Source organism: Rhea americana, unplaced genomic scaffold (assembly GCF_003343005.1).
Source record: "Rhea americana isolate MKP2758 unplaced genomic scaffold, rheAme1 scaffold_223, whole genome shotgun sequence".
NCBI lineage: Eukaryota > Metazoa > Chordata > Aves > Rheiformes > Rheidae > Rhea > Rhea americana.
The window spans coordinates 1,390,515-1,412,683 of record NW_028186339.1 but is presented as its reverse complement, the minus strand read 5'-3'; the positions used below and the strand labels follow the sequence as shown (position 1 = coordinate 1,412,683).

Genomic DNA, 22,169 nt, shown 5'->3' with positions numbered 1-22,169 from the left:
TTGCACAAACAGCACCAGTGGCCTTATCCTGTTCTCCTGTCTGCCTGATCGAAATGAAAGCCCATTAGTGGGAAATATATACATATATGTATACACACACACAATACAATATACATACAAACATACACGTGTATGCACATATATATGTGTATATATACACATAAACAAACCCTGCAGTGCTTGGACTGAGATGCTCAGTTGAGGTGGTAGCTCTGCCTGAATCCTTGGTCTCTGCATTTTCTGACACCTGGATGATGAGACCTGCAGCCCTGCTGCACTTGCTAGTACCCTCCTGATGATTCACCATGAAGTGTCCATGGGCCTAGTGGCCCTTTAGGAGGAGCTGGTCAGGGGTTTGCACTTCTGCTGGAGTTTTTAGGGTTCCCCTGCCACTGCCTCTATACCCCTCTGAAGGGGTTACCAGCCTTCTAGGGACTGGTGGCTCTCCTGCAGTAGCTCTGATATCTATAGGTGCTTCTGTGACATGCAGGTAGCTAGTGGGAAGCTGAACGTATGGAACAGCTCCAGTGATGATCTATTGGCCTGAGTTTAGCTTCAGAACTGAAATATTTGATTAGTGTTACCTGCTAAATAGAGTGTATATTTCTTACTGAAAGATGCAGATTGAAAATGCTGGTAATAATTTCATCTGCCTCTGGTGCTTTAGGAAAGAGTGCCCCAAAGCGTGTGTATTCTCAATTAGTGAGCAAACCATTTTTCTTAATGTGTTCTCCTTTGCCGTTCATTAGTTCCAAGGAGCTTTTTGGAATGAGCATTTGAAGACAGGTCTGTGCTGCGAATGAGCTTATGAAGTTGTTGAGCATCAAATCTAGGAGAAGCAGCACTATTGTGTGATGAGTGCCTGGGAGAATTTTAGGCAGATTACATCAGTTAGTTACAGTGTAAATTCGGTATTTAGGATTGGTCTTAAGGTTGACTTTAACCAACTGAAGCTGTGTGATAGAGAACACTATCTAAAATGGACCTGTACTAGAGCTGCATATATTCTGGTACTTACTTATTAAACGTATTCCTAGAATGCATTCTGTGTTTTCCTTTGCTATGCARAGTGGAGCTTGTTTAGGCGTTAATTTGCAGACTGCTTCTCTCTCCTCCTGCACTTGGAGTGTGCTGTATTGGAGGGAGGAAGGGGGCTATAGAGGGCTGTAAGATGGGAGCGTGGTCCTGGGGGCTTCCTGAGCCCAAGGGAGCACATAGGGTCCACACCCTGTAGGAAGAGTGGTGCTCTCGGGGGACAGCCTCRTCTCCTGGGAAAGCAGCACAGCTCCCAGCCTGAGGGAACTGGCAATGCAAGTGGAGAGCAACGTTTCAGATAGCAGTGGCTTGAAGGTATCTTAGGTATAAACATTAATACAGGATAGGCGCATGATCTGACAGATCCTACAGCTGTAAATATTTCCACTGTGATGTGGTGTTGAACTTTTTGTTTTTTAAGTAGTAGTATACTCTAAGTAGATGGCTAGCTTAGTGCATGCTGTTTCTCATCAAATCTTACTTTTGAGCTTTTTTCACTTGTAAATAAATTTGACTTGTTTTGAGGACTGAAAATTATTTTCCACTTAAATTGTCACTTCAGCAGTTCAGTTCTTTTTCTGGCCAATACATGAGCCTAAGCCTCTCGTGGTTTGGCTCAAATTTGAAAGAACTAGTATTCAAAAACCAAAGCAAAGCAAAAAGGAAAATCCACCAACACAAAGAAACCTCACACCACTTTTCTTAGTTCTCTGCCAATGACTTGGATGTCTAACAATGCACAGTCATTTTGAGCTTATAGGCCCAGTGCATTTCTAGAAGTGCTTCAGGTCACTGAGCAGTTTTATAGACTGAAGCAATGAAGTGGTGGTTTAGCAGAATTAAGCTACTTGTTACGACATCTTTTAGTGATTATTTTTTTGAAAACTCATGTATGTGATGTCTTTCCTGTTCTTCTAGTTCAGCAGTTGAAGATGGCAAACTGATAGACTCCAAGTTTAAATTTGCTTGTGTTTCTTTTTGTTTGTTGTGGAGAGGGGGAAGCAGGGGAGGTTCTTCTCTCCCCTGCCTACTATCAGGACTAGCTCAGAATTTGGGGTTGTTGGTAAACTACATGCTAATGGGTTCTTATATACATTCTGAATAATTTTGGTTTGTGTTTGGATCACTTACTGCTTCAGTGGTATCCCAACTTCCTTTTTTGGTTTTGTTTTKGTAATTTATACCACTGTGGTTACTGAAGAAAATTATTATTGATATATTATGATAGAATTAACTCCAAAAATGTGCATGAGTATACAGATTTTTAATCAAACAGTACTTAGGCAAAGACTCAGTGCTTCATAGTAGCTAATGCTTGAAAATGAATAGCAAAAAGTGTAATTGTAGGCAATTGCCTCTGTCTTTGTGGGTTACTGGTGCCCTCTGGAGACAGAACAGAGAAATGTCCCAGGCTGACAACAGGGACACTTGCTTTGAGCTTCTGAAGAGGGATGTTATAATTACATTTGTAATCCAATTTTATTACTTTCTTTCTTTGTAGGTGAAAGCACTAAAGGAGATCCACAGGGGAAGAAAAGTCTGAGTGAGAAAGTTTCTCTTTATAGAGGTGATATTACGTTGCTTGAGGTTGATGCCATTGTTAATGCAGGTATGTAACTAAATGTTTTACGTAGTTCTATCTTAACAAATCCTTTATAGCACTGTTGTCCCAAAATCTGGGTTCTGTTACCCGGTGTGCAAGCACCCAATAGTCACACAGGGTCGAGATATTTGTTTATTTCATTTCTGCGCAGAGATGGGTGCTAGGTGGTAAATCCACAAAGCTAGCACACCTTCTCCCTGAAAAGTGTGTATAAATGAAGAATGAGAGGGGGAGTACTTTATACAAATCTTTCTATTGGTTACAGTTTCATTACATCAGGTAATTGCTCTGCGCTTGCGCTTTCACATTCTTGTTAAYTAGCATAGGAAGCGAAGAAGAGGCGGTAACATCATTATCATGTCACTTCCATCTCATTATTCATTTAGGAGTGTGAAATTTAATATGTTAAYAAGCCTTAATGAACCTAAGGTCACTTCTGGATTATTCTGCTGCTTTTGTCTTACCTACCCCTCGCAATCTTCAAAGCGCTGTGGTTTCATCAAGGTTATTTAGCTGGAGCTGGTTATCCTTTGCAGTACCGTTTTTCTCTCCCCCTTGTCCTTGAGTCTTGTTARCTATTTGCAAGGTTTTTCTCASAGTATTTCTCTAACAGCACTACAAATTTTGAATTCTGAAAAGCTGCATGAAACAAAAATTCTGTGCAAAGCTGTCTGGAAACTTTACATAGCTTTTCTAATTTCTGTATATTGCATCTGTTCATCCTCTGTGCCTTTACTGTGACCAGAATTATTTTAAAGCCTTAATAGTGTAGTCACTAAGAGACAATAATTCTCTTGTATTTATTTTTTTAACTCAACTTGAATAGCTGATACTTCTTGCTTTATATTGTTGAAATCACAGCTTAGGTACTGAACTGCAGTACATTCCAAGTTGTTATAAATCAACCTGGAAATAATTTAACAATAGCGTGATAAGAATCCTGACTTTGTGACTTGCTTACTTGTTTTTTTCCTAAGGAAAATGTAATCTTTCAAGTTTCTGATCATTACCTCCAAAGCTCTAAATATTTTAAGACATAATTTGGTTTAGTGACCATGTCTACAACAGAGGTGAAGAATTGCATGTAGTAGGTTCTTGTGACAAAAGACTTCAGAGATACTTTAGAGGTGCAAAAAATGCCTAAGTAATGATTTTTTTCATGTATTATATTATAATCAATTAATTTGGTTAGTTTGGAGAGACTGTGGGAAGATGTTATTTTATCCTTTCTCCCCTCCCCTTGCCTCATCCACATCCCCAAAATAGCATAATTTGTGTGTCTTGGGCATGGAACTTTTTTTTGCTGGTATTTGGCTAGCATTGTCCTTAGTGGTTAGGAGTATTGATTCACTTCAATAATTAATTTGTGGTATTACCTATATATTTTATTGGAAGGAAACGTATTGCGGTATCTTCTGTGTAATGGAAGAAAGTACAGAACTCTCCAAGGTTGAATTGGCTGAAAGTAATAGGTTTACCTAGCGCAGTAAAAGACTATATAGAGATAACTGTTTCAGGACTAGGAAGAACATAACTTGCTCATACTATGTGGATGCTAATAAACCTAGTCCCTTGTACTATTTGATGTTAGTTCTATCTACATAACTCCCTTCTGTGTAGTGGAACATGCCAAGGGATTTAATGGAATAGAAGTAGACTCTTTAGTTGTCATAACATCCTTTTTCATCCTCCAGCAAGTAGAGAGGATGGTATTTGCATGCAAAATGTTTTTATTAATTTTGAGTTTACTGATAGCCAAAACCTAATTAAAATCAACAGATTAATCCTTTTTGTGAAATACTGATACAAGAAACCATCCAAAACCACACCATAAAGCAGAGTCTCAGAGGTCTGAAGAGCGATATAACACTCTTGAAATAGAAGGCTGTTACCAAAAAGAAAGGAAGTTTTCTGTACTCTGTGTATTCTGTGCATAGACTAAGAGGAGTGGGATGTCAGTGTACCAATAGAAGTTCAGATTACATGTTGGTAAAACTACTTATTAGAATAGACAGTGGTACTCTGATAAATTTAACTGATACATAACAACTGTTCTAGATCAGGATATTAGTAATGATGGGTTCTTGTAAGTCTTATTGTCATTTTCTTCTGTAATCTTTAATAAAGTTCATAATATAATAACTATTATGAATTGTTAATATTGTTAGATTAAAATAGTAACCTGTGATTACCCTGAACAATCAAGTGTTCTGTATATGCTGATACATTAATTACATCTTAAATGTAAGCTTTCGATTTACTCAATGTTCACCCAACATGTGAAGCCTAGAACTGATCCTCTTCCTTTCTGTAAACAATTACTACTTTTTTTTTTAGTAGTAAAATTCTCAAACTTACTATGAAAGATAGTGGAAATTAGAATAAGAAAAGATATTTTAATTCAAGATCCATGTTGATTGTGCAAAAAAGTCAAGTTGTTGCACTGAGAGATTTTGAAATCTAACAATTTTTCAGTGAAATTGTAGTGTCTTTTAACAAGATTTAGTTTCTCATCTCTCTTATGGTTTTGCAAAGMACACAATTTTATTTGTGGAACAAAAAATTGTCTAAGTCTGGAAGAGAAAAGGCAAAAAAATCTTCCTTGAATTTCTGGCATATGAGAGAGTGCTTCCTCCCTCTCCCTTCATTAAGTTAATGAAAGGGTTGGTGGATGTGTTATGTGGCTAAATACCAAGAAATCACTGATCCCAGCTGGAGGAGGATTCTTTATTCTCTTGGACTTTTAGAAAATAAGTAACATTCAGTATGTCTGTTAGAGTAGTCTAAAAAGATTTTATGCTAAAAGAGGTCAACTGTGGAAATAGTGGAAGTAAAAGGTTCTGGCTTGTTCTCACATTATCAAAGTAGCCAATTTTGAAATCATTCAGTTGTGATCAGAGTGAAGATCTTTTTCGTCTTTTAAAAAGTGACTGCAGCACTGAGATGCAGAATGACTGGCAGAGTAGCTGGAAAGAGGAACCAGTGTGCTATTTTTGCTAAAATCAGTGTAAATTATGTAACCCCATTAGTACATTATGTTTCCAGAATGGTTCCATGCTAGGGGTTCCAGAATTTCCATGCTAGTAATTGTACTGCAGACAGGTGCTAGTGCACCTCAGTATTTTGCCAAATGTGTCCTGTTACGTTACTTTCCTTCCCTCCTTTTGAAGGATTCTGTTAAGATTTGTTTAAAAGTCTGACTCTTACTCCTTTATCCTTTCTGCTCTGTCACTATTATGCTGTAAGAATTCAAACAGTTTCTTCCTTGAGGCATGTTCTTCATGGCATAAATCCATGATAACTGACCTTTTAAACAAATTAAATATTTTTGGATGCCTTTTAATCTTGCCTCCAAAAGTGCTGTAAGCACCTGGAAGTCAGATGACTACAATTTGTCAACTTTCAGATAACCATGTGTGTCTAGGGAAAGGAGTTTGTTATGTTCCCCCTGCACCTTTCCTCTCAGCTCTTTTAATACACATTGTATCTGTGCTGCAGATACTTCTTGCTTGAAGTATTTCTGTAGACCAAATGGATTATGTGCAGAAAAATAGTTCAGATAACATTGTACTACTTAAGCCACAAAATGTATAGTATAATACCCTGCCCCTCAACTTTGATATTAACTACCTTAATATCTTTTAAATATTTCTCTGTGGTACCATACAGATTTAGGAAGCAAGTCTTGCAGCTGGCAGTTAACTTAGTAGCAGTCCAGAATAAATTGTTTATGTCCTCAGTTGTGATTGAGCAAATTACTTCCCTCTGTGTTTGCTTGCCTACTGTCTCTGTTTGTTAAACTGTGGATCTTATGAATCTTATGATGTTCTTGTGGCTTACATGGGTAAGATAAAGTAACTCTTTGATGTTTAATGAAATTTTACAGAAATTATTGGAAGAACAAAAATATAATACATAGTCCAGCAATCATGGAGCTTATTCTCCTCAGTTTTAGGTGTTAGGCATGTTGTTTGTAAAGCAGCCAATCCCAAATATAGAGAAAAGCAGCAAAAGCCTCAGTAAGGCTTGAAAGTCAATTGTGAAGTATTTGTAATATTAGCTAAGCACTAAATATTATTCTCCCTGGATTTTTTAATAAACATAGGAAAAAATCAATACTTTTTTGCTATTCATAATATAWTATATGTTATTTTTGTAATCTGAAGTACATATAGGAGCTGAATTGTCAAAACGTGTGTGATACGTATGTGTGTGTACTTTAGATGCCTTAAGCAGCAGTTCACTACTGATCTCAAATATATTGATGCATTCATTCATTACTTAATATATGCTATTAGTTCAGTTCTAAAATAAGATAGCATGTACTAATGTGATTGGGAGTTAGTTTTCATTGGGAGCAAGAATGAGGGGGAAAAGGAATACAGATATGTGGAACAATAAGGCTCATTCTCCCTTATTTTTATTTGATTGATAGTGGTAGGGGTGACAACACTATAAGAAATGGTATGTCTTTTTAGCTTTGAAAACTATTTTTGGGCATCTGTACAGAGGTATGATACTGAGAATGAAAACATTTCATCTGCAGGAAAAGGAACGTTACCATCAGTTCTATTCAAGTAGATGTTTCTGGTAATAAGTGTACAGTGCTACCTGTAAATTAGCAACTACCCAGTTGCTACTGTGTTAGCAACTAGAAGGTTGTTCCCTTTGTAAACTGTATGTGACCACTGGAATTACCCCTAATTCTCCCAAATTTGGGGAAAAACCTATTACCTTTTAAAAGCAGTATTTTTATGTTTGGGAAGATAAATGCAGTGATATCTTACTCTGATAAATAATGAAAAGGGTTAATGGACAAAATAATTAAGCAAATTTTTTATTTCTTTTTTTCCTGCTGATCTCTGATGCTGGAAATCAGTTACAGAACCTCATACTTATTCAACAAATGATTTCCTCTACAGGAAGTAATTTACATATCTGAATTGAGACTCAGGAGTCATTTCAGTTAAAGATACTAGTTCAAAAGCAATAAACTACGCAGTTTCCTTAACTCCCTTTGTATATTGTGCAATGCCTACTGTGAGACAAGATATGCAAAGAGGATGATACCTGTTGGTTGTTTAACGGGGAAGAGTATTTTCAGGAAGTGGTTCATGTCTAGATTTTTTTCATAGATCTGTAATAATTTTAAATGCTTGTTGTGCTATATGTCCCTGTCCTGATACTTAAAGCAAATGATACTGAGAAAAAAAAACACTCCGTTTTGAATAGGCTATGTTTACTTTGCTTATTGTGTAAGTCGTTCTGACTGGAGTTTCTGAATGATTAGATTTACAAAATGAAATAACCACTTTTCTATTAGATCTCAAAATTTTCTAATAAAATATACTTTCCTTCCTTCAAACTTTTGATTTCAGAATTGTATTTAGTAATAAAGCAACAGATTTTATGCTAGACTTCTTTCCTCATCCTTCTCCTCCCCCGCCCTTGACCTTGCAGTATAATCTAACTGCTTAATTTTACGATGCGTCCCATTTTTGTTTTGTTCAAAATTAAACCTCAAGGTAGAGGTATCTAACGTATTGAAATTGTGAACTGAATGTATTATCTGTGAATTATGCTTAAACGAATATGTAAGCATGGATACTACCTGAACTATGCCTTTCCACATAAACAGCTTGTTAATGTGCAATCAGTCACTGCAGTTGCCTTGAACATGATGCTTAATGAACAGGTGCAGAAAAGAATGAATTCTAAATCTGAAACAGATCTGGCATCAGGCAATTTCTCTGATTGCTGTTCCATTTCATTTGGCAACTTAATTTATCACACAAAAAATCATCTAGTAGGTTCTGAAGGAGAAATTAATTCAGAAGAGGCCTGTCTGAATATTAGAAAGGTGTCTGAATCAGTAACAGGGCCTGAACTAGTACGGCATATATATTTAAGGGTCTCCTTTTTATAATAGTGGTCAGTAGTCCTTACTCTTAAATTTATAGTTGAAGAATGACTTCATATTGATTCATTTTAAAAATAAATCACTCTTCAGATGTTCCTGCTGTTGACCCAAGTGGAATCAGCAAAACGAACAAACCACCCTTGAGTTGCCTATAAGATTTTTTCTAATTATTTTTTCCCCTCTATGGAATGTTTGCACTTATTAAATTGTTTAAACTGTACTAAAATGTTTCCTTAATCTGGGAGCTTCTTACTGATTTTGATGATGAGTAGCATGTTTCATGAGCACACTCTAAATGTTCTATTATCTCTGGTGTACAGATAGGGAAACTTAAAACTTGTGTTGAAATCCTTTGCAGAGAGTCATCTGGCAGATTAGTCTGAATTTACTGCTTTGCCTTGCAGTCTACACTGCTTTTATGTGTGTAACTTCTTCTGAAAATAGAACCAGTAATGCTAACAAATTGTTGTTGTTAATTTGAATTTTTTCATCTTCAGTGTGAACAAGTTGGCTTGAACGTAAAGGTTTTTCAATTTAAATTAAAACTGGTGCAGTAATACTTGTGTGTTAAACTCCAGATCCATTTATATATATTCTCCATTTCTTTTATTAACAGAAAAGTCCATGTCAGTAGCTGAAAGAATCAGTCATTCTTGATAATCATAGTATGTGTGAGTCAATTTGCAACCAGTTTCTTTGAAAAGAGCTTAAATATTGCTAGTGAATAATGGGCATCATTAGTTGTTCCCCTCTACTCAGAACTGCTTTATTCTGTCTTAATTTTTACACTATAGTTCTTCTCTTTACTTTAGTACTGATTTGGAGGGGAAAAAAATCTTACGTAAAGTGATGTGATTAAGATGATGAAAAGTATGTCCAGAGGTTCAGCTTAATTTAGGTGGATTATTGTAGTTGCTGTTTTAGTCGAACAACAGTTGCTCTAAGGATGTGACAAAGGGTTAAAATGGGGACCACTTCAGAAATGTGTTGCAACAAGTGATCAAAATATTATTTGGTGTATTTGCAAAATATGATTAGTGTAACTCAGTTTAAGAACAAGAAAGAGAGAGGATCAGCAGTGTTACAGACAACTTGAGGATAGAGTTTTTCCTTTTTTTGGAGCACTTTTCAGGGTCAAATGAACTGTAATCTGTTAAAAATGCAGCTTTTGTTAGAAAACTAACATTTGGCTCAGTGGGGTATGGACTGATTAACTTTTTCATTTTCTGGTAGTGACGCTGGTGTGGCAGTAAGCTTTGAGGAAAGCAAATTCGCATTTGTGATGAATCTTGCCTGTCACTTGTGTGCGGCACCATTATATCCTATCTGGAACCCATGCTCAGCTGCAACTTGGTATGGAAAAGGAACTGAGCTTTAACACGAAACAATATATATATAATGTGTGTGTGTGTGTATATATATATGTATGTATATATTTATTGGATAGCTTTATCAGGTGTGTTAGTGCTTACTGACTTTTAAAACTTATGTATATTGTGACATGCTTAAATCAGAAAACGTTTTCTGTATGCTGATGTATTCTACAAGTTTGCTTATAAGTGTATTACTTAAATAAAAGAGAACTTCTGGGAGCATGTATTTCTCGGATGTGTGCCTAAGCATTATCCTGTCTAATTGTGTGCTCTGCCTGAGAGCAGGTAGTGTCAGAGACTGTAATGAAGATCTGAAGCTTCCATGTCTATGAGGACAGATCTGCTGCTCAGCCTGCCATATGGCCAGATAGTGCAAATAGGCACATTAACAAGCAGTGGGATGCAAGTATTCAATGACTTACTGAGAAGCCATAAAAAAGCAACAGAGAATAAAATATACTTTCTATTGGAACAGTGCACTTAAAAGGGTCCTTAAATTAACTGAATGTGGACTGAGCCACAAGGCTCTGTCAAGGCAGACTGAGTTACAAAGCAATGTTGTTTCACTGTTCACTTACTCATCTCCTTACTGTTGCACAAATTTGAGTGGATGAAGTATATATAAATACCCTGGCATCAAGTCAGATGGCCAAGTATATTTTACTAGATTTTTCCAACTGGATTTAGCATAATCTCAGAGTCTTCTGATAATCCAACAAAAAATGGACAAGGTAAGACACGTTTCAGTAGCTTAATCTAACCTGATGGACTATGGAACCTAGATTTACTTAACACTTTGGTCTTTACCTGGTGCTGGTGCTTTCATACCACTGTTTACCTGGACTGGTACAGTCTCCTTGTGTCTTTGTGCATCTGATTTTGAGCCCATTTGTTGTCTCTTAACTTACTGCATCTTAATTTACTGCTTCTAAACTCCCTGGGGCAGGAACTGTCCATATAAACTTTGTGCTGCTGACTTTTTTGTTCATTTAAAACAAGCAAACCAACCTACCAAGGTGCTTGACAAATAAAAATAAAACACTTTGAGTAACGTTTTTACAATCTCTAGAATAGAGAAGGAATTGGGTGGGAGTAGAGAGTACTATCTGCATATCTTGCTGATTGCCAGATTTACAAGAAACTCTGCGAAAGGCGGTGTAGGATACTGCTGGGTTTGTGTTTTCATTTGCTCACTAAAACCATGAAGTGCTGCATGGGTTCTGCTGGAGATGCAGATTTCTAAATGTTCAGTGCTGAAGGGCAGTAACAGGCTGCAAAATGTCAGCCCCCTCCATTGAATCATCTCATCTCAGATTCTCTGCCTTGTGACAATATCCATTGCTTCATTTATCTCTGGTGGCTGAAAGGATGGTAACTTGAAATGATTGCTCCTGTTTGTAGAATTTTGTTCCTGTGTTCCGGAACTGTGATATGGCTTTTATTAAACATGATTATTGATCCTTCATGCTGCAGTTACCCTAGACCTTTTCTTTTGTGTGCTTTCCAGAGAAATCAAACAACAGAGGAACAAAAAACTCTGTAAAATTAGATTTCTTAAAAGCCTCTAGCTTCTTAAAATTGTAAAATATTTGAGGTACTTTGAGGTACTATGGGATGCTATGAATGCTTCCTGACAGCAGATGGCAATAGTGTTGCTGTTATTGTGAAGCCACTTCTTGGCTGTAAACCTTAATTTTCCTAGGTACAAAATCAGTACTGACTTAAAGCAGAGGAAACAAAAAGCATGTCTCCTAAGACTGCTTATTGGATGGGCTATTGATAGGGTTCATACTTACTAAATGTCTAATACATTTTCTTACGTGTGTTAGTGTGTGTCGGAAAGACAATGTGACACAAATATGGTTCAGAAGAACCTTAAGCATCTGTTTCACTGTATTTAGCAGTGTATCTAGGAAACACATTGCTTTCAATCTAGCAGTGTAACTGTTTTGAGTCATCCTGAGTGCACTGATGAATGATGTGAGGTAAAGGTAAGAGACTAGGTAAAATAACTTTGAACAATTGTTTCATAATATTAAATCCACTAAATCCACTTTCAAATCAAGATGTTTGGGGGAATTATCTGATGGTTTTATTTAAAGCTAATTGCAACAGTACGTTTTTAGTCAACATACACAAGTAGTATGTTTTTTGTCAAGCTTTTACATTAGAGGCTTAACACCTTTCTTTTTTTAACAGTTGAAAGTTGTTAGYACCCAAAAGGAAGGACTTTTAAAAAGTCTCTTGTCCCTGCAATGACACCAAAATCTTCACAGCAGGTAGTTAGCTGGTGTGCTAAAATTGTGCCTGTCCTGCTAATATTGTCCCCTCACACTTCTCTGGCTATGTGTATATATTTGCTTTTTCCTACCTTTATGTTGTAATTATGTTCTAATTGTAAACTTACTGGAATGGAATAGATTGTGTCTCTGTTATGAATATTGTAGGTCAACATGATGTCAGTCAGCTTAATGATACGTAATAGTTACCTTAGGAATTAGTATTTCTGTGCCAAAATTAATTGTATTAAACAGATATAGATGAAATTTGAAGAGGAGATAGTGTACTTTGAATGGACAAATCACAGTAACTAAACTTTAAGTTTATCTGATCTCATTTACTATACCTAGAAAATGGAGTTACCTGCTTACCAAAACTATAGTGAGAGCTGATGTTCAGAAATACCAATGGGTTATAGTCTGGCTAACCTTATCTCTCTCGATTTCATTCCTCCTTCCCCAAAGGCATTGCTTTGGTTAAGTTGTCATAACTACTGAGTAGAAGGCTAATGCCTTGTATTCTATCTGTTGTTAAAATTTCTGATTTCCAATTCATCTAGTGTTTTGCTGTTTGCAGATTTTTATGAAGCTTTCCAGAAATGCTAGTCACTTTAAATATAGTTTCAGTTGCTTGTTATATAAATAATTATGGATTGTGAAATGTAGTTTAGGCTTTGTTTTGACCTACAGCTGTTAGCTTTTCCTTTTTTTTCAGAGAAGTCAGTTTCTTTATGATGTGGAAAAATATTTCTGACCTCAAAATTAGTGTTAGGAGCACAGTTTAGCTTTAAAATCTGGACTCAAAACCCATTTATGTGACTTGTCACAATCATACAGATTAGGAATTACAGATAAATACTTATCAAGGCACAGAGGAGGTTTGTAAAAAGGCTGAATGTAGCAGACTTAATTTTTCCTTTGATTGCTTATATATGTGCATCTCCAAGTGCTTGAGGCAAGATAACTTTTGCCTTGTATCACCAAGAGAGCCTTGTTTACTAATGGTTCTAGTAATGGCCCTGACAAAGCTAATTATAGCTGATTGCTATTAGGATTTAACCCAGCATTGGGTCACCATTAGGGTTGTCCACCACAAGAAGAGTGACTTCTCCATCAGACACCTAATTTCTGGCAAAATAAATCTGCTCAGATGGCCCACACTTGGTGTTTGGGTAGGGCTTAGAGCCCAAAGCTTTAGGCCGGTATTCTGCAGTATCAAGCTGCATGTCTACTCCAGACTAGTCACTAACATTAGTAAATTAAAATGAGACCTTTTTCCTGAATACAAAGTGAATCCATTGACAGAAAGCACAGGGAATAATTTCAGCTGAGACTGTTTATCCTTATACTKTTATCAGAGAAACAACGTAGGGTTGTGGTTCCCCACTTTTTTTTTTTCTTTGTGGTGGCATCATCTGAGTCAAAACAGAATTTGAAACTGTTCATTTGCCTATGCTAGCAATATCTCTTCTACCTCCTTATTTTCTCCCTTCCTCCAGTGCTAGCAACTAGTGGGACAGCTTGTGTTGGCTGCAGCCTTCTGTTTYACCCTTTTTACTCATATCCTTTTTGGTGAAATGAGTGGGATAGGAGAAGTACAAACCATGTTGCCTTCTCTCCTCATCTTTGGAAAGGCCCTTATGAGGTGTTACTGGGTGTAGTTCTCATAATTGCAAATCAGTAATCCCAAATCATGACCTTCAGCCTTGGTTTTGGCAGCAATAGGTATGAGGAATCAGTGAAGTTGTACTGATATGTATAAAACAATTTTGCCTTATTCTGGCTAGTGCTAATCAACCAGGACCGCAGAGTTTTGTTCTTTGTTCTCTTTCTTGTCAGCCTTTTTAGAAATCCCAGGCTGTTCTACTTTGCCTGGGGGTGACAGAGAAATGAATGGCTCTTCAGTGGCTTTGCTGTAGATACCTTGCTTCGGGAATCTCCCCTGAGTGCCACTGGAGTCACTTCACATTCCACAAGCCCCTGATGACAATTAAGTCAATTTGCTTGTCAAGCACRATGGAGCTAAGTTAGGACAAGTTGTGTTTTTAGCTGGAATACTGAGTGAAAAGTTTACTCTATGCTTTGATTGAATTGAAAATTGAACCATATTGTTACCTGTACATTGATATATTGACTCAGTACATTGGTACAGTGGTAAGATTTTTCCAGTGGTATTAACACGTTTGCTGGACTTCTTTATTTTTCTTAAATCCTTGATTTTATTTTACTCTTTTTGTTGAGAGGAATCAAAGCAAACATGTATTGCGTTTGGTGCAGTAGGGTGGTCAGACACACTTTCTCAGTARTAAAGGATCTAGACAGAGACTGGCAATTTTGGGGCCTTAGCTAAGGACCTGCCCACTGGAGTCGGGAAAGGACCTGGCTTTAAAACACCTAGCTTGAGAAAGAGGAGATAGACACTTTTGTATCTGGAGGTCTTTCTCAAAGTGGTCTGTAACTGGATCAAAGGATTATTTTTGAAATTTCGCAGCCAAATGCAACTTTCCTACTACTGGAAGGATTTATTTGACTTTATGATTGTTAAACAAAGTTCTGTGAAATAGTCTTACTAAATACATATTTTTCTTAATTTCTTTTTTTTAGCTTGGTTCTAATTTTTCTTTAGTCTGTATGTGAATGCAGTGCATCAGCCTGTAGTTCTTCTGAGAAAATGGAGGATGATTTAACTTTAAAAAGTTGAACTTGAGTGCTGGCTGGTTTGTTGTATTGAAATTACTTTATGGATTTGCTTAAAATTTTGCACAGGGTTGTTGAATTTTTTTCAGGCTTAAGATCTTTTATATAAATTCTTTTTACTATAGTATTTCATTCTTAGCGTCTATGCTGCTGCATTAATTATGTGTATATATTCATACTCATTGTTTTTTATTAATCTTGTTTAGCTTCAGTTTTAACCTTTTTTTTATTTAATTACTAAGTAAATAGTCTGAACTATTAGTGCTTTATTTGGCATTGAACAAATGCTGAAGATAAATCCTGTATAATTAACCTGACTGTGGAGTTTGAAATTATGATTCTCAGTTCTGTTCACTCATAGTTCACCCCTCTCAGGTACATACAATGAATCCACTGCTAAATATATTTTTGTAATGTTAATGGTACACTGACGTACATGAAAGTATTGTGCTGATATTATGAAGTTACATAATCTTTCTTTTAACTATCCATCCTTTAGATGTTCTCTTCTTTTTCTGTAAAGTATCACATTGAATTTTCCTGTGATGAAAAGCATAGATGCAACTGTCAAGATACCTAATGGGCAAAGGGACTGGAAGGAAAGGTGTGTGCTTGTTTGAAATGTGACTTATATTTTGCTTGTTTTTTTCCTTTGGAAACCTTGCTGTGAGAAGCTTCTGTGTTAATGATGGGAGGGCTTCCATTCTTAAGTATCTAAACTATATTGGTTGAAATAAGAAAAATTTAAATCTGGTACTTCTGAAGTATTTCTCCTCTTTTGTCCAAAATGTTTGCTTTTCATGGATCATGGACAACTTTTTGGACTTAACAACTTACTCTTTCAAAGTTTAATGTATAGTAGTTCGCAGATTTTATGGAAAATGCTGTTTTTAAAATAAGGTGGCATGTTCTTTGGATAATTGAGGCCTTGAGCCTAGAAAAAGCTGTACAAGTTGTTAAACAGTAGTGTAGGAATAGTCATGTTCACTTTGGCAGGATTGCTCTTACATAAGTTGAGAACATATGTCAGTCTTAAAGTGATGTGTTAAAGGGTTATTTCTCCTTTGAGTATTTTTCCAATATTTAATAAAAAGGCACTAATTCTTGTTCTGTTTAAAAGCTGTTCTCTAATCACTGTAGTTCATTATTTCAGCTTCAAAGTATAGTCTGTAAAGAGAGGCAATGGGGTGTATCCATATCTAGAAATTAAGCAATAATCATGTAGTTTGTTTCAACAGACTTTGTTCGTTAGTAAGTACAGTGATCCATTATAAATAGTTGTTGCAGTTACAATGTTCTTAAGATTCTGAAGTTTAGACTCTCCAGAAAAATTTAAGTACATATTCCTGCTTGAAATGCTACTGGTTGTACTGAATGCCCTTCCAGTGTCTTGGTGTAATGGTAACTGTTCTGGAGAAACATTAAGAGATAAATACCATGTATATATGCATGTATATACATGCATATATGTGTATATATGCACATATATGCATGTGTATACATGGTATACACAGTATACCATGTGTATAATGTGTGTATGTTTGCATACATGAATTTGACAGATTTACCAATATTTCATGCTTGTGCCAAGAGGAAGGAAAACAACTCTAGACAGATGGGGAAAAAAAAAAGACTAGAAAAAGATTTCTTTTGAAAATCAAAAGTAATTCTGAGAAATTGGGGAAAACAAGAAAAGGAGAAAAATACAACTGACATGCTGCACACTAGTGAGAAAAAGGATTTTAGCACTCGAATACAGGTGGGCATAAGCAAGTTAAATTGCTGCTAATTTGATGGTTTTGATTTACTGAAACTCATCTGACAACTCAGTGGATCTAGCTCTTAGTGACTAAGACAACATCTGCAAATCCTGAAGTTCTACCAGTAAACTTTAGAACATGAAGAGATGGATGCTTCTTATTTAAGAGCATATGAGAAAATGTTAGTGTGCTTTAAAGGTGCAAATGAGAGGGAATTAGAGAAAGCCATTTGACTAGGATGTTGTGAGTTGGAACTGTAATGATACACCAATTTGGAAACTTCTAAGTAATAAAAATAGTTAACATTTTATTTTCTGTGAGAAAGGTCTTTTTGTATGCTTTAATTGTTCCTGTGGAAACTGCAAACCTAATATTGTCCTGGACAGATAAATGAAAACCTGACAGTGGCCACTCAGTGAATTTACATGCACATTCCTGACCTTAGTGAAATAATTTAGCCTGAAACTATGTAATTGTGTTTTTTGCCAATAGTGTGTGCAAGGTAATTGTAAAATTCTTGCATATAATAACTGGGGGGGGAAGGATTTTTTTTTAAATATATTTATATATATATATATATATATATATATATACACCCATTCTTTTTTCCTGGTATTCTTAGTTTTGATATATGAAACTGAACTATCTGTAAAAGACTGATAACTTTCAGTTCTGCTTTACAATCCAAAATGTACTCATATTCTAAAAATTGTGCAAGAAAATGGCACAATGTAAGAAAAACTCTAGATATCTTTGTACATGGGATTTATTTGCACTTTTGTTGAAGTTCCTGTGCTTCATATGTTGTTCTTGAGTACAGATACAGCCCAGTGCTCTGATGCATACTAGTGTTTAGCCAGTAAGAAAAAGTGCAAAGAGATAAATCATAACCAATTGACTATTGATGTTTATAGCTGATCTGAGAAATAGCAAACACTGTAATAATCCCAGGTGCCTTCAGATTATACTGAGAACAAAAGGTAAGTGATCTCAGACCAATATTTGCATGTGCTTTGGCTTCTAAAAAACATCCTATGCTTAACAAACGGAGACAGAGTTCAAATGACTGCTCTGTCGTTCTTCAGATGACTGCCACACTGATTTTGTTTCATCTGAAGTATAGAGACYTTCTATCGCTAGAGTGTGCTAGCATTCCAGCTCCTGGCAGCGCAGGCTGGCTGCGAGCTGCCCACTTTCCCTGCTGCTTAGAGACCATGAGTTTTTCAACGTGTTGCTCTGCTATCACCTGGGCAACTGCCTGAGTTCCCCAGTTATTTTCTTTGTGCGTTACACCATGCTTCCCTGCTCTCTGGTGTACCCATGTGAATGAATGAGTTGGTGGCTTGTTAGCAGAGTACCTGCATGCCCCTGAGGAGTGTCATGTCATTAAGCATTATAACGTTGCTACTGTTGCCTTTATTTTGCCAAATAGGAAGCCAGTATGAGGTTGCCAAACTGATGGCTTTGAAAGACGTGGTGTCAACAGCCTTTAGTTAAACTCTTTGTAGGCACTGTGTAGTAATTTTTATGGAGTTGGCCTTTTGAGCTTTGTGGTGATAAATATGTGACAGAAAACACAGACCATCCAAATTAGCCTATATATGGAAGAATTAGAACACAGAATACATTGTTCTGGATCCCAAAGTTTTAATTCCACCTTTTAAAAAAATTTTTAAATGCTCATCCAAATTACTTTTCTGTAGAGATAGAAGTTGAAAGCTTTTTTTTTAAAAAAATATATACTTAATGCTATTATATTTGGTCAGGAAAACATCATACGTAATTAAATCCTTTCCATATTTTGGTAAAGGCCGAGGCCTTTTGAATATCTAACTTGAGGGGAAAATGCAGACTGCAAAAATGTAATTAAAGGAAATTTTTCTTTTTTTTATTATTTTGACTGTCCTGACTTAATTAAAATAAGTTCGTCCTCTAATGAAAGCTGAATTGTGTGAAATATAGTAGGAAATCCATAATTTCTTCTCTTCAATGAAAATTGTGGCTGACAGCTCTCCTYCAAGGGTATAATGTCAGTTTCTACCATAGTAAAAGCTATGTGCAGGAAACAGTTTTCCTGGGGACAGATCTAAAGTCCAGAGGTTTTACATAAAAACAAAGGACCATTATAGATCTTAGTATGTTATATTTAAAATGCAGTGTGACATTAACTTGTCTTCCTTAACTGTATAAGTTAATGCATCTCTCTTAAATAACTTCTAAAGCCAACAACCTATTGAGAAAAAGCTCTGTGTTTTGTTTACATTTCTGTTCTGGAACACAAATGATAAACATTGCCTTCAGGTAGAGCATTAAATAATAATCCAATCCAATAAAAATGCTGGTAAACTAGTCTCATAACCCCTGTATAAACAATAGATTATCAGTTGCCCAACCTAAGGGTGGGGCTACAAGACAAACTTGTGTTTTTACTTGCAACTGCATATGCTATTACTTGTTACAGTATTCATCTAATAATTCAGTCTCTGAAGTGGGCAGGATGTCTTGTGTAGTTTAATAGAAAACTGTAAGGAATATGGGCTTGGATTAGGACAGCTGGAAAAAATACTCTGGTTTACTGAAGCCTCCTTCCCCAACCCTCTGTGAATACAGCCTGTCTGATGACTTTCTGTCCACGTTCAGCATGTGGACAAAGTGGCCAAATCACTGACCGACAATTTCCAAGTGGGGTTAGAGTTTTATGGCAACATGAAAACATTGTTTAATCTTGAAATAGTTATAGCTGCTACTATATCTGCAATTTGTGCCAGGTAGTCGTTTCCTTGTCCAGAATAATGCAAGCTAAAACCAACCCTCTCCTCCTGCAAACAGGTCTAGCAGTTTAATTTTGTTCATTCAGTGTGTGGAGGTGTTTTGTCCACCATTAAAGAATGTCTTTAATTCAACATGATGAACATAATGTTGGCATACCAATTGCTGAAACATTTAAAAATTGCTTCTCAGCTAAGCAAGGAATGAATGCTCTTTATTAATTTTGCTTCAGTAATGTGAGGAAAATGTTTTTTTTTTTTTTAATTATATGTTAAAGTTGTAAAATTTTTTTGGAAAGCTAGCAAATGGAACATAACTATGAAGAAATTAAAGTAATTATACTGCAGTGCTTCACTAGGAACAGAGAGCAATCTGGGATAAAATTATTTGGATAGAAGCCAAAGCCACATTTGGTTTCATTTTAARCTTAAAACTAATTAAAGTTGTCAGGTCTTACAGTGGTCAAAGGTTGCTTTGCTGCTACTTGAAATAAATGAATCTTTTTTTCTCAGTCAGTAAAGCTAACAACTACATGTTTGCAGCTGTCTTCATAACCAAAATAAATCGCAAGAACCTTCTACAACAATATGTGTGTTTACCTCTGTGTATGCCTAGCCTGTCAGGTAGTATATTCTGGTCATAATGTGGAAATAATTTTCTCACTTTTGGATGCCTCACTAACTCTGCCCTTTAGTCATTTGTCTATGGTTGCCTTCCCCTGTGTTACTTTATTTCATTTTGGGGAGGAGGAATCTTTATTAATAAACTTCCTCATGAGGTGTAACTTTAAGATTCTCTGTTTCAGAAAAGATGATTTGCATCATTCTACATGTTTAAAGGTATAAGTATATAAACAGAACACTGTTCTCAACAGAGAACATATACGGATCCCTAGAATATAAGGTCTGCTAGAATATATTTTTAAAATCTCTAAAATATTCTTAACTTTTAAAATGTCATATGCAACATACATGACTGAACTCATGTTCAGTTGAATGAACTATTGGTCATGAAGATGGTCATGTGTTTGCCACTTCTTAAAACTGTAAACCCTGAAACTAATGAGTTTTCTTGTCACAGTAAAAACTTGTTTCTCCCCCATACAAATGGTGACACCTAAGTATTGAAAATATGCTTATGGCATTTTCCACAATGGAGAGCCTATACTCACTGTCACTAGCAGGATTTTTACAAGAATCTCTGTAGGAAAGAAGTAATGCTATGTATAATGAGAATACACTATCCATATATGTTGCTTAAAAATTTGAAGCCATTAAAAAATGGATTTGGGAGATTTTTGCCATTACGTGCACATTTTTGTGGAGATCAGTGTGTATACTCAAAGCTTGATATCATGTTAAACTGAATTTTTACAATCCTACATTTTGTAGTTCTTCTATTATGCTTTCCTATATGACACAAAACAGCACTTTTGGTATGCTTTACATGTGTATTCACAAATGCACTGAGGTATTAAAAAATATAGTTGAGCAGGCCATTCTTGAATTGGTGAGATGTAAAATCCAGACACTTATTTAAATCATGGAAGGGCTCAGGCACAGAGCTGGGCAAACATCTGTGTTAAAATAATGTTTTTTGCCTGAGTTGCTCACTAAAAATAAATCCTTGTTTTCCATTACTTATCAGTCCAACTGTTTTCCTTCCCCTCAAAAAAAAAAAAAAAAAAAAAAAATAAAACACCCCCAAAAAAAAAAAAAAAAAAAAAAAAAAAAAAAAAAAACCACATTGAATAACTGCCTCGTCTCTCCTTCCCTCCACTTTAAAGCAGCTTTATTATTAAATTTAGMAGTATCTGTATTTGGAAATGGAAGAGGAAAGAAAGCTAAGATAACATAGATTAAAGAGTTTGGCATCAGTCAAAGCTACATGAGGAAATTCTGGATATATTTCACTTTCAAATGCCACTTTTTGTTAAATAAATTCTTAGCTCTAAGGTTTTACCCACCTCTGCTATAGACTTAACATAAAATTTAGTTATTAAGCTTGACTAGCTAAATTGCAGCTCTAGTAATTAATAGTTTATCCTTGCGAATTGATTCTTTTTTTTAATTCTTTTTTTTTCTTCTGCTCTGAGCAGCTCTGAAGTGGTACTTTAGGTACACAGTCATTTATTTAACATGTGATATCTGTTGTTAAATGTTTGACTATAATGAAGAGCATTGAGGAGGCAAGCTTGAAAGTGTGAGTTGCAGCTGGATGTCAGTTGACTTTGTGTGCTTTTATATAGTATCGCAGCCCTGGTGTTCGGTTAAATATACTGGGATAAATTGACTTTGCATGTTACTCTTCAAAAAAATTTTTTTAAAAAAAAAAAAAAGTTTAGTGGATATTGCAGGTTATGTGGAGTTGCCTTTGTATCTACTAACTGTATTGCTGAAGATGTTTATCATATATGAAAACTGTGAATATATAAGACCAAACAGTGTAAGACTTGCTTTGTCTTTACGATGTCTGTGTATAATTTCAGTAATAATTAAGCATAATTATAAAGTAATATGTTTCCTTTTTTTGTTAGCTTCTGTTATTGTTTTAAACTTACATATATATTAACTATAAGAGAAACTGTTCCACATAAGCTTTGAACAGCAGCTTCACCAAAGAGACTTATTAAACTGGAATGGAATGGCAATCTCATGTTATTGTAACAAACCCTRTGGGATCGAGATTACTTATAACAGGTATTCACTAAAATAGGATTTAGCAATTTGTTTT

The 22,169-nt window shown here is 35.7% G+C and overlaps 1 protein-coding gene across 3 annotated transcripts in view; it reads left to right on the top strand.

The window, feature by feature from the left end:
• Window positions 1–22,169, top strand: part of MACROD2 (mono-ADP ribosylhydrolase 2) — an 880,037-nt gene that overhangs the window by 26,787 nt on the left and 831,081 nt on the right. For all 3 annotated transcript variants that reach the window (XM_085305606.1, XM_085305605.1, XM_085305604.1), the window contains exon 3: window positions 2,537–2,644. In XM_085305606.1, the coding sequence (XP_085161732.1) occupies window positions 2,537–2,644 (108 nt within the window). The remainder of the gene's footprint in view (window positions 1–2,536; window positions 2,645–22,169) is intronic.